The sequence below is a fragment of the Pseudopodoces humilis genome, chromosome 2 (assembly GCF_049639895.1).
Source record: "Pseudopodoces humilis isolate 2021_Gansu_Grassland_sample_001 chromosome 2, ASM4963989v1, whole genome shotgun sequence".
In the NCBI taxonomy this organism is placed as follows: Eukaryota; Metazoa; Chordata; class Aves; order Passeriformes; family Paridae; genus Pseudopodoces; species Pseudopodoces humilis.
In genome coordinates this window covers 110,746,848-110,760,411 of record NC_142201.1, presented here as the reverse complement: position 1 = coordinate 110,760,411, position 13,564 = coordinate 110,746,848, and the positions used below count along the sequence as shown (strand labels likewise).

The 13,564-nt window shown below is 37.1% G+C and overlaps 1 protein-coding gene across 3 annotated transcripts in view; it reads left to right on the top strand.

Moving 5' to 3' along the window:
• LOC102113376 (ephrin type-A receptor 6) overlaps window positions 1-13,564 on the top strand; it is a 385,909-nt gene that overhangs the window by 245,747 nt on the left and 126,598 nt on the right. For 2 of the 3 annotated variants that reach the window (XM_014253507.2, XM_088052285.1), the window contains exon 6: window positions 5,812-5,936. The exons of the other annotated variant lie outside the window; for it this stretch is intronic. In XM_014253507.2, the coding sequence (XP_014108982.2) occupies window positions 5,812-5,936 (125 nt within the window). The remainder of the gene's footprint in view (window positions 1-5,811; window positions 5,937-13,564) is intronic. 3 annotated transcript variants of the gene reach the window in all.

The following is a 13,564-nucleotide window of genomic DNA, read 5'->3' as shown; positions in this document are numbered from 1 at the left end:
TAATTGAAAGCAAGCTTGTGTGGTAAGAAAACAAATTCTTGCTGAATTTAGTATAAACCTGATGAAACATCTTTAATATAAAGAGATAGGTTATGGACTGGGAGGGTTGTTTATAAAAGTTTAATTTCTGTTCATATTTCTGTGGGGTTTTTTCCCATGTCAACTTGTGCTTAGTTTTTAGTCTTTTATATTCACATGCTCACACTTCTAACAAGAAAGAGCTCACGTATTGCAAATAATGGAACTTATTGGCATTCACATTGTACGTTAAGATAGCTCAGTCAAAAGATTAAAGAAAATCTCTGGAGCACAACCAGAAAAGAATATAAACAGAGGTCTCCTGGATCCCTATCACATCCCTTGTTCATAAGATACTCTTTCTTCCCTTATCCTACAAAGATAGCAACAGAAGGATGAGCAAACAAACACAAAAGAAAGAAAGGATGAACTGCATCTCTGCTGGAGGATTAATAACCATATTGCAGGAATGAGGACTCCTCTGGATGACAGCACAACGACATCCTTGAGATGACTGATCATAGGCTACATACATGTAATGTATGTAATGCAGGATAAAGGCTTCAGGCCTCTTAACTTCCCTGGAAAATCCTTGGCAAGTAGCTCAAATGGGTAAAATCCTGGAGGCAGTATCGTGGATCAGGAGATGTTGTTTCATTGCTTCCAGTTCTGTTACTGGAGTAAAATGTCTTCTCTAAGAGAGGACCTTTTTACTGTTTATTACCTTTCTAATAGTCTTTCTAGAATCAGAAGTGAAAGTAATATTTTTCTTACTGTGCCCTGAAATAAAGTCTGTTGTTTTTTTTTAAATGTGGCATTGTGAATTAAATCTCGGTGCTCTTTTTGTTGTTATTTATAATATAAAATCATACTCAGTGTCCAACAGTATAGGAATTGTAATATAGTTACAGAACATAGGCCGGTGAAACTGTAAAATTATAATAGACTTTTCTGGTATAGAAAAAGTGCAAAGTGTGTTTTTACCACCTGGAAGAACACTTCAGATTTGGACCCTGATACATCTCTATTCTGATTAATTGATTTCCTAACATTTTTGTTTAATGGACTTGAGATTATTAGATAACTATAACTTCTATAGTGTTAAGCATAGTTTGTTGGTTTAATTGTGCCATTAATCTGTGATTGAAGCTTGAAGAGGCCCTTTCCTTTTCATGACCAAGAAAACAGTTTTCTTTTGCTTTCTGACCCAACATAATCAATGTAAACTACTCATTACAGCACTGATATCTCTTCCACCCTCAACTGTTCTCTTACTGGAAGAATTTGTTCCCCAGCAGGAGGAATGTTGCCTTCCTGTGGGATGTTAAAGCAGGTTTCCTCCTCTATAGGGTGAACCTAGCAGGGATTAATGAGTTTTGAAAGAGAATCAGGGGGATTGAGTAGTTTATTATTATGGGAAAATTACTATTTTCCCATAACTGCAGTTGAAAAGTGACTGAGATAGGAGAGGAGGAAGAGGCAGGGAGAGGGATGGATTCCCTCCTCTGAAGGGCAACCCTGCTCAGAAAACAGGTGATAAAGCCCTATATTTTGGTAGGTGTGATCTCTCCTGTACCTTGAAGCAGGCAGAGGTCTCAAGGAAAGAATAACATTGAGTTATGCAATTTGTATTATTGTTGGTAATGGCAGAGGTATAGAAACAACAAACTGAATTAAACATGCAATCTCAAATGGCATTGTTTTACATATTGAGACTCCCAATATTTTACATACTGAGACCCACAGCCTTCTGATGAGGATGGTGTCCAAAGGAATGAAGCTGCAGTCCTCCCCACAGCATGTGTACAGTTCCAATCCCACTTCCACTCTCTCCTCTCTGAATTTGTATCTGCTGGCTCTTCCTTGGTTTTGGGCAAAACAGATACAATTCAGGGGGAAGGAAGGAAGGAAGAGGACAAAACTGCTGGAAAACCTGATCTTGTTTGATGGTAGATTTTTTTAACAAAAAAATGACTGAAGGGAGGGGTCTTTGAGCTGTCATGATTTCTCTTCACCAAGAAAACAAGATTTGAAATGAGATATGAAGGGTTGAATGATTCCATGTATGAACAGGTATCAGATGAGCTTTGGTCATCAGCTGCCATAGGGTCTGAAGCTTCCTCACCATGAATGGACATCCTATAAAAGCTGTTCAGTCCTGGAAACAGAAGGCATTTCTTTGCCTACTTTCAGGAGTGTGAAACAAGAAATGGCACAATTAGAAAATGCACTAAAGGAAAAAAGCTTTAGCAACACTACAGATCACCTATTTTGAAATCAGACAGTTACAGATAATGGAAGTCAGCCTCAGAAAAAGAGAACATTTCTAGGGAAAAGATACTTTGATGCAGTCATTGTTTAAAATACACATTTTTCTCTCCTGTGTGTAGAACATGAGAAAAAGAAAGATTCTGAAAAAGAGAAGCCAGAGGAATTTAGAATAAAAACAGCTCACTCTGAATTAAAGAATGAATTTCCATTATTCAATAAAAATTGAAAAGACTGAGAAGCTTATCAGGCTAAATTAAATGAGGAGCTCACCACATTGTAGATGACTCATTGTGATTCAAGAAATTTATAACAGTGCAGAAGAAAACAGATGGTACAAAGACTCCTCCATAAAAACACAGATCAGTGCTGAGCTCAAGAGCCAGAAACCACCCTTCAGCCTAGGACCAATGGCAAGAAAATGCTGCCCTTAAAGTGATTAAAACCCATGCTGCTCTTCAAAGCATTTATTTTTTCAAATGGTTTCATTGGGTAACCATATTAGAGTTCTCCTGCAGCTACTGGATTTGAAACAACTAATTAAAAGAATTTCCTATTGATTCATCATAGGGACATTAGAGCAGTCTTTAGGAATGGGAAAATAGGATTTACCTATCTTACAATCTGATGGTTAAAAGGAGCTGTAACAATAAGTAGATAGGATCTCTAAGGTCTAATTGACTTCTGCTCTGGTGAGCAACAGTTATAAGGAGCTGAAATTTCTCCACAGAAATGAGTGCTCTTTAGGAGCACTTCACAACAAAAGAAATAGAAACTCGGCTAGCTGTGCTTTAATTACTTGGCTTTATTCTTCTGTTCCTTGCTACAATAAATTTCTGACTGGAATCATAACTGGCAAAAACAGGATCATCCTTCTCCACATACAGGAAATGATCAATGGTGATTCTTCTGAGCCTTTTTGTTAAAAAGAACACTTTTTTTTGGTTGGTTTTTTTTTTTTTTTTTACTTGAAACAAACACAAATACACTTCTCATGTTCACAGCTTTATGTGCACATCTCTGCACTTGGATTTAGAAGATTCAGTGCTGGCACAGTGCTACAGGTGTGAGCCTTGCTGATTGTGCTTGTTGGTTTCACGTGCAGGTCAAGCACAAGTGGTTTAGGGGAGATCTAAAATAATTTTGTTCTGCTAATTTCCTACTGAGCTGTTTCCCAGGAAGATAACTGGGATTATTTCATATACTGAAGTTTTGAGAGGCTCTTCCAGTGCACCATGACTGTGCTTTTGAAATGCACTTTGTCAAATGGAAGAACTACTGTGTTGAGCTCAGGCTGAAAACATGCATGAATTGCTGTATAAATTTGGAAGTTAGAACACAAAGGAAAATCCCTGCCTATGAAAAACTTGTAAAACTTAGGCTATAATTTGAATATAATGTTGTATCAGCAGTCTATATTTTAAAAGCCTAAAAGAGCCAAGAATATAATTTTATCTACAGCTTAACCTCGTGTTTTCCGTCACCAATATTAATAATTTTGCAAGGATGCCCAGCTGATGCCCATCACCTCTAAGCAGGCACACAGGGGGTACAAGATGTATCTGACAGGTTTCTATAGCTCCCTCAGATCCACCTGTAAATCACAGCTCAATGCCAGTGAATGATTCAAAATAACAAATAGTAAACCAATTTATATGAGCAGTGCCTTCCTAGGCCCTTGATCAGTGTTCAGCAATTACAAATTCAATATTTGCTAGCTCCTGCTTTCCTTTAAACAGACCTGACTTTGTATCTTGCTTGGAGAAGTTGATTGTACCCCAGAGAAATATTATGAGAGCTCAACTTCACCCTCAGTTTCAAGAGTAAAAATTTCATTTTAGCTGAGGGAGTAGTTATACCTACCCAGGGATAATATTTTGGTTCAAATCCTGTGAATACTTTTTATTTATTAGTTTGTGTTTTATTGTGTTCAGTTACTTACATTATGCTGTTTAAGGACTTCCTGAAAACTAGGTGAATCCTTTACTCTGCTTGGCAGGAAATCTTTTTTTATTTTTTTTTTCCTCTGATACCCATGCATCAGACCTGTGGTTAAAGTGGCAAAGGTGTAGAAGTTTTCTGTGTAAACACTTCAGTAGGGCTTTTTTCTAGTTTTATATGTTGAGTTGTTGCTTTTTGGTTTTGTTTTTTTTTTCACATCAGAGAGGACAAAACTATTATCCCACAGAATAATTACCCAAAGGAAGATCGACAGGGGATGGAAGTTAATTTTCTCTCTCAGATAAATGCATTATCACAGAGAAAAACGTGCATGTCTCCATGTAGAGTTTCCCTTTTTTCAAAGACAAACACATGGGTTTGTTTTCTTTGGTGTTTGCTTACATTCTAGAATTTATTTATTGTTTTCATTTCTTAAACATCCTGAAATGTTTACAGAAAAGAAAACTAAAGTGTGAAATTTTGTGACTAGAAGCAGATTCTCTTTTCATTTTCCTGGGGAGAGTCTTTCGTTCAAAAGATAAAACCAGAAGTCATAAAAATGTGTTATTTTTAGGAGACAACTCCATGGAAACTTGGAAGTTAAGTAAGATTCAGAGGAGAGATGAATGGGGGAGGGTGTGTAATAAACTGATACTTTTTAGGGGAAAGACATACCGTGAAACCTGTGAACCACTTATGGTAGCAGGAGTGTTGATCTTAGTTGTGTTCAAGACTGTTGAAAAATATGACTGGGTTTGCTGTAACATTTGGGAGAGCTGCACATCAATACTACTAAAACCACATTAGTGCCTGGAGAATATTTTCACATGCTTGACCAGATTAATAAAATAAGCAAAGATCGTTTTCTAGAATGCAATCTTTGCACCACTTGAAATCATTGCAGAGATAACCGTGCACCTTCTCTTCCAAAAAGGCAGAAAAACTGGTTCTTCAAATTGGTTGACCCCACAGGGAGATAATTTGGATCCTGGTTGCATCCATGCATGTTGGGCCCCTTCCAGAAGCTGTTTTTGCCCCCACTTTTCCCATGCTCCAATCCCTTCCAGGGGCCTCCTGAAGGAGCTTGGTGCACGCATACACCTCACAAAGGGCCAAAGCACCCAAAAAGGGATTAATCGCGTCTGTTTTAAGCTGTGTCGCTTTATTTTACCCCAAAGAGTAAATTGAATGTACATCCTAAACAGCTGAAGTATAACATTTAATGAAGATTTGCCTGCATGCAGAATGTGCTGCCTCTGGAATGTGGTTCTGCTCCGGACACGGTGTCCTCGGAGCCAGCAGCGCGGCCCGGCTGGCGCAGGAGGCAGACCAAACATTCCTTTTTTTGTGTTTTTGCACACAGCCATTTTTCAGAAGCTGCTCTGCACTTCAGCAGAGGAGTTACCAGCGTGTACTTGAGACATTAATTCCAGGTTATATGGTTTCCCTGAGAATTGCCATCTGTCACGCTTTTCTGTCTGGAGGTCACTCCGAGTTGCCTCGGGTTGGTATCCTCAGACAGGAGGTTGGAAGGATAAACCTTGTGCTTCGTCTTTAACCCTTAGTTATCCTTTTCCCTTTCAGCACCCACCTTGATAGGTATGGTAAGGAAGGACTGGGCTTCCCAAAACAGCATTGCCCTCTCCTGGCAAGAGCCGGACTTTCCCCATGGAGCAGTTCTGGACTACGAGATCAAGTACTATGAGAAAGTAGGTCTCACTTACAGCATCACCCAGATCCTAAAGAGCAATGTGTTTCGTATCTTTAACAGTATTTTTTAAAACCTTTTCACTTGACCCCACATACAATGCTGTGTATGCCAGATGTTTTATTTTGTGCTGATTTTTTTGTTGTTTTGCTTCTAAGTTGTTAATGACTCTTGTTTCACATCAGAATCAAGTAGAGCAGCAAGCAGATCGTACATTTACTTGTCTCATAGTAACTACATTTACAAACATGGATTAATGGATCACATGCTTGAATATATTTTGATTTATGGACTGTAAAAGCTTCACATTAGAGTGATACTGAACAGAATTAAGGTGAATGGGAATGTGATATCATTTTGAGGCAAAAGATGCTAAATAAAGCAATAATATGTGCTTAAAGGATAGAGTGTACCAGCCTTGTTTACAGGGTTACAAACGGTTACAAGAGAGAGAAACTATCAAATTTCTGGCACTTTGTTAAAATTAGGCAATTTCACACAGAGTAGAGCTACAACATGCATTACAAGGTGCACACACAGCATGTGTTGGGAAAGCATAATTTGAAGCCTCCTTCTCCATAGGCACAAAATGTATTTGGTCATTTCCAGTTGCTACAGGGCCTCATACCAGTAAAAAAATTTTGTGCTGGCCAGTGCCTTCAGTCCTGAAGACATAGATAGGAAATTTTTGGTGTTTGTACTTTAAACAGGTCCCTGGTAAGTCGGTTCTTGCTCTTTCTCTGCCTCCGTCTGAATTCACAGTGGAACTGATGTGCATGTATGAAGATCAGAAAGAACAGGAGTACAAAACAAGTCATGAAAGAAAGTATGAGGGATATTAGGCTCTGTAAATATCTGAGAATTTTATTCCTTGACTGCACTTCTCTACTGAGATTATGCAGCTTTAATGATGCAGAAGAAAGGGTAAACTGGGGAGAAAATCCAAACTATTTAAATAGGACAACTAGAGGGAGAAGACAGATTGCTTAGAATATTTGGTAAGCCAAAGCAAGGAACCCTATTTTCTACACTAATGGAAGTCCTTCAGGTTCTTCCTTCAGAATCCATTATCTTAGTAAGCCCCATTATGACTTGAACTTCTTTTCTGCATTGATATTAAAGAGGTGAATTAAACACGACAAATTGTGAGATTTTATTCAGTTGAGTAGGAGCGGTTCCAAAGTTTTGTAGCCATTTGTATGGATGGTAAATTATAAATCCTATATATGTATTTAATAAAACCCTTTCTCAATGGATGATGTGCCAATGCCAGTCAGTGCTGAGTGACAAGGCAAATAATTTTTCTTAGAGATCTACTTATTCCTTTAACTTTGACCATTGAGGAGCAGGACTACATGCACAGGCTTTATGACCCTTTGCTAGATACAGTTTAAAACACCCTTATGTCATTTTATGAAAAGAAAAGAGAAGAATTTTCTGCATCCACTTTTTTCTGCATCCATTTTAAAATACATAAGGAGTTTCCTCTATCTGTAAACTCTTTCCTCTGAGGTCAGGGGACATAAATGCACTGCTGGCATCTTTCAGTGCTGTGGCGCTGGTGTAATTTGCAAGACCTCTCTTGGAGACCAGGTTCTAGATCAGAGAGATGAATAATCCGGTACTGCAAGTCAGTCTGCTTATTTACAGCATTAAATTGGAAGATGTTATTTTACACCACTGTAATAATATTTAAATCTTGTTTTAATAATATTCAAATCAAGAAGCATAAATTAAAATGCTGGCTAAGTGTAGTGGCCAAATGCAAATGAAATTTTATATTGAGAAAGAAAAAGGGATGGTTCCTACCTCAAAGCCAGAAAATATTAATATGTACAATTAATTTATTTTGATTAAGTTTCAATTAATTTTTTATTCTTCACTGTGCAGCTCTGTATATTAGAAAGCATAGTTTGTGTTATGACAGGGGTAGATGTAGCCAGTGACACTGTAATCTCTCAGCCTTCCCAGGAACTCTGAAATAGGGGAATATCACCATTCCTGTTCTCAGCAGAAGTGACAAAATAGGGATGTTGTTACATGCTCACAGGAAATATGATAAGAGTGAAATAATTTTCTACTGGATCCAGTATGAATTTATCACAAAGACATCCCTCTAACAGAGAGCAAAAAATGCAGGTAAAGTTGAAGAACATGTTAAATATGAAAAGGTCAGAAATTTTATTAATGTCTTAGGGAGTCAAGAAAAAGGCAGAAGAGAGTGGTTTTAGCTACTAATAAAGCATACTAGGTAGAAAAATGGGACAACTTTTGCAGTCTGTCTTTATCTCTTTCTACCTGTCATTTGCATTTAATAAAGGAGGTTTTGTTCTGATAAACAATATAAGAAATGGAATTTCTCCATCAAATACAACCACTCAATCCCTCAAGTTCAGCTGATTTTATCAGTTTCTTAAATTCTTGAAGCTCTGAAGAATTATGCAATGTTCCAAAGTTTTACAAATATTTACTGCTATTTCTTTTAAGGTTCCTTGTTGACATTTGAAAAATTCAGTACATCATTGGTGAGCACATTAGGGGAGCAGCCTGCTTTTAATTATTACCATTATTATTGTGTGGCTCACAAATGGGAGTTGTATCTTGTCATGGGCTACCAAAGTTTCCTGGAAGATATGTAAACTTCAGAAATCAAATAGCTGCCCAATAAACTGTAAGCACTCTACAAAATGGGGCAATTTCCAACAATTTCTTAAGGAAGACTTAATGACTTAAGGACTTTCTTAATGATGATGAGCATAGAACATAAATATGCATCTTTCCATGCATTTCCAGAACAAGTGCAAGAAGGGAATGAGGCTACACTGTGCTAATGATGCAAGAAACTTATATTTATACTCTTGTAAAATACAAGTTACACACAGAGAACTATCAAAAAAAATCAAGTCCTCTCTGTGAAAAATATTCTTCTGAGAAAGACTACCAAGTTATAAAGAGATAAAATAGAGAAAGAGTTATCCAGGAGTCTCAATAAGTTACAAGTATGGAATCATACATTAATTTCAAAGTACAGTAAAGCAGTTCAGTAATTTTTTTGCTTTAAAGCACCTTTTCCTATATGACCTTCATTTCTCCTGGGAATCGCTGTAAAACACTCAGAACTTCACGAAATATTGTCTCTAAAAATGAAAATCTGTGGCAATAACAAAATTTAATTGTGAGCCAGTTGTACAGATTTGTAGTTTCTTATTTAGGAGTGCACTGGTTCATTTTTATGTGGTTGTCTGACAAGAGGTCATTTTGTTCTGCAGCCTTTCAGTCAAAAATGCAGTGAACAAAATCTGACCTAGGACATAATTAGAGAGCTGATTTAGCCTGGAGAGCAAAAATTCCTCGACATTCAGTCCAAGATTCTCTGAGTTCTGTAACAGTAAAGAGAAAGGGTTTCCATTGTTTGAATAGTTGTGTGATATAACCAGGGAGAGAATATCATGATCCTGAAATAATTGCATTGTTGAGGCCTGGTAGTTGAAATACCTGATTTCAGGTAGATTGTGAATCATTCTGTAAACTATACCTTGGATAATAAGTGAGTCTTTATAGCACAGAAGATCACTTAAATGTTTGCTGTTTGAGATCTGAAATGTGCTCATAAAAGCATTTCTTCATAGACTTTCTCTGGGGTCTTGAGATCCTAAACATTGCAAATAATCTCTGTTCATACAGGGTGTCTGCCCTATTCTGCACTTTGTCCATTATATTTTATGATCCCTTGATATCATCCACAAACACTATTGCTAAAAGAAAAAAAAATGTCTCATGGCAGTATTGTCTTTCCCTTTAAAAATCACTCATTAACATAATCTCAGTGTCACTGCTAATTGCAATTAATTTTTCTTTTACACTTTAAACTGTAACTCAGACACTGACCAAAGCTTGCACTTCTTGCAAGATTCCAGGACATCATCATCTCTTTACCTCTCATCAAAAGATGTCATGTTTGAGGCAGATGAGGGACTGAGGCCTTGTTAGAGCCTTGTAATGACACTGAGTCCTTCTGTAGGAATTCCCTCATGGGAAAGGGAACTGGGCACACAGTGGATATAACCCTCACCAGATTCACACCAGGTTGTGCAGCTGAACTGGAAAATGCTTATTCCTCCCCTTTCCATCCAAACCCATAAAGTTAATCATCAAAAATTAATGCTCCCTAAGAACTGTATTAGGCACACCAAGCTGTGCACGTATCAGCAACTGCATTAAGTCTGTTCTCCCACGTGGCCCAAGCACACCAGCTGGATTACATTTCCTGTTACACACAAGATAACATATAATTAGCTAAGGAAGCCTGTCTGTAGAGAAGGGATTTTAATGGAATGTACCCAAGCAGTAACCCAAGGCATTGCAGTGAAATCTCTAAACAGAGAAACCAGAGGATATCTTTAGAATCAGGATTTGGAGGAGAGGGCTGATATTTCTTTGCTTTCTTGTCTTTTGATGAAATTTTAAAGACAAGTCCCTTTGCCGAAATTCTTCATTTTGTTGGGAGACTCAACTTGTAACTTATGTAATTTCACATAAAAAAAATTAACCCACCTCCACAGGACAGTGAGTGGACAGGATATGTAGGATGTCAAATATTACTTTTCCTTCATCCCAGGATTATTTAGAGTTGAATTAATAAACAGAAGAGAGAAAATAACTGAGCAGTAGAGGCAAGGGGGAAATTAGTTTTCCAATGAGATTTGAAAAAGAGATGAAGAGCTGATGAGGCAGAGAGATAAGGGAAAGTACCAGATTTAAAGAATTAGAAAGCAGTATGACCTTGTTAATTTTTCTATCAGTCTACAGCTGTCTTCACTTAACTCATACAAGAAATGATGCTCAGTCTTAAAATCTAATATTAAACCAAAGCCATTTCTTTGAGAATTTGCTATTTCTTTGAGAAATCATTAATATGAATTAAAATGAGCCATCCTGGATCTGAGTGACAGACCTTTAGGTAAATTACATGATAGGAAAAATGAGAAGTTTTAAGACTCTCAGTGCATAATGTTTTAAATAGCAGAATTATTTTTATAAGAATTAATATAGCAAATTATGAACATCATGTGACTCATCCCAGTTTAGAAGACACCAGATGTTCCTCTGTGTCTTCTCTGGCTAAGGATATCCTGCATAATGATCTTCTCCCATTAATCAACCTGACCCTGGCTGATTATGGGCTGGAATCAGCCTCAGTGAACAGGAGCCACACATGTTCTCATTAGATAAAATAAGAAGCCATTTCTCATAAGAAGCCACCTCATGTAGATCAGATTCAGTCCTCAGAAATTCTGGGTGGAATTTTGGAAACGTGCAGTAAAATCAGTAATTTCTCTTGTAAATGGCTGTAAATCTGCCTTTCTGTGAGGTCTGCATGGCATGTGTGAAGTTCATTGACCCTCAGCCTCCCCACTACTTAAACAGCCAAACCTCTCCAGTCTCTCCATCTCTTTAGTCACCATTTTGCAAAATGTTTAACTAAGTTAGAAGTTAATTTCCTTTAAGCACAAGCTGTCACTTTTTTTTGGTTCAGATTTTTCTTTTATGGTAAATTTTTATATCATGAAGAACAATCTATGCAGCAGCTCTCACTGGCACAAGGCTGAAGGGAGCCTGGAGCTGTGTGACATTATCCATGAGCAGTGATGGTTTGTTTGGTGCTGGTGTGGCTGTGTCCTTAGCATGTGCTGGTTCTTTCTTTGGGCTTTTTCCTTTATTGTTGCTATCCCTACTGTAGCATCTTTGACAACCTCTCTAGATTTTAAAGTCAACATCAGTGATGGAATTGGGGAACAGGTACAGACTGCCAACAGTAGGGATGAGCATCTGAGTACTTCAGGTGTCTGGCCATTTATAGAGTATAAACCTGCTTTTTTCAAATTATCAGCTGGGCAATTTTTAACTTCATGCTAATAATTTTATTTTTTTTTAATGGACAGATTTCTTTTGTAATATTTTTTAAATTGTTCAAATCATTTAAGTCATAAATAGCAATCTGCTGCCTGCAAGTAAAATGTTTCTGATATGACTGGAATCAAGAAACATAGGATTCATGCAATAACACATTTTCATTACATTTTCAGAAATTCTCATCAGAAAAAGATTGCTGAGTATTTGGGATGTACAAGAGCTTTTGGACAGTAGTTTTAGGCAGCCCTTAGTGTTTCTTCATAACATGTCACAGGCTCTGAGCAGTGCCTCAGGCATTCTTGGCCCTTCACAGCTCCTGGGAAACGAACCATGTCTGCTGAATGTTTTTAAAAAATAATCACTACAAATGTGCTTTGGGATATAATCATGAAAATGAAATCTCCTAGCTTATTTTAGCACAGTAAGTGGTGTTAAACAAGCTTCTCAGTTTTTCTGTTCCACTGTTATTAACCCAGTTTCCCAAGGGAAAAAATATAAAAGCCTTAGATTCTAAAAAGAGAATAAAAAAATAGGTCTCAGAACCATTGAAAATGAGAGTGACTAATTACCAGACTCTCTGACCAGATATCATTTTTGCCTGCAGGAAAGAACCTAAGGACCTTGCAGCAGCCATTATTAATGATACCGATGTAATTACTATTAGTTGAAAAAGAAATCTGGCATCTAAATATCAATTACATGCAGCAAAGGGTTTATCAGAGAAGGTCTAAGCTAGGCATCTATTAGATGGCTTGTCTACTAATCAATGTTGTCAATTATTTAGAAACACCTTCTGAACTTTTGTATTTAATAATAAAGTAGCCTATAGAGGTATTGCTGTTGTTCCTGCTGAACCAAAAATTCTCAATGAGAAGTATAATGCTGTTTAAGCAAGCTTGGTGGATTTGATATTAAAACAAACCCCATACTTAAGTCTCTGCTGATCTTGTGTTCTTGCCTGCAGCCAATACCATTTTCTCCAAGGAAAATTACATGTACAGTGCTTATTCCAGTAACTGCTAGAAGAGCTGCACAAATGGAGAAAAAGTGTATTAATGGTTCAGTATAAGTGGTTTTCAAATGCTTTCAAGGGCATAGGAATAAGCATAGGATGTATGCAAACTATTACAAGACCACAAACAGTTAGCTCCATACCTCAAATGAAGCTAAGAAAGCTAAATCCATTGATGAGAAAGACTGGTTGCTAATAAAAGAATTTATTAATTCTTTTTCTATCCATTACAGCGTTTGAACCTCAGGAAAAATAGTTTTCAAAATTGTGCACTGACACAGCAAGAATAATAATAATAATAATGTTAACCTCAGGAATCAGTGTTAATCCTAAGCAGGTATTTAGGTGGGGTCAAAAATCATAAGCAGCTACTTTATATAGCAGAAAGTTTCAGCTAAGGACAACATTTAGATTATTTTGATGAACATGCTGTAAAAAAGAAATGTTTTCTCATCAGAAATAATGTATCAGTTGCACAAAAGGAAGTGGTAAGGAGTTTAACTTGTATAATCCAGAATTAACAAGATAGAGAATGTACTCCCAAAGCATTTTATTTTTGCTGTTTCTGTTATTATTAACTGCTTGCAGTGTGCTCACCTTTGAGTTTAGGTGCAGTAAGTTTTAGTTGTATATCATAATGGAGTTGGAGTTCCCTTAGATACCTTGAGACAAATTCAGGAGTCAAACTCTGGGTTTGAAAGTTT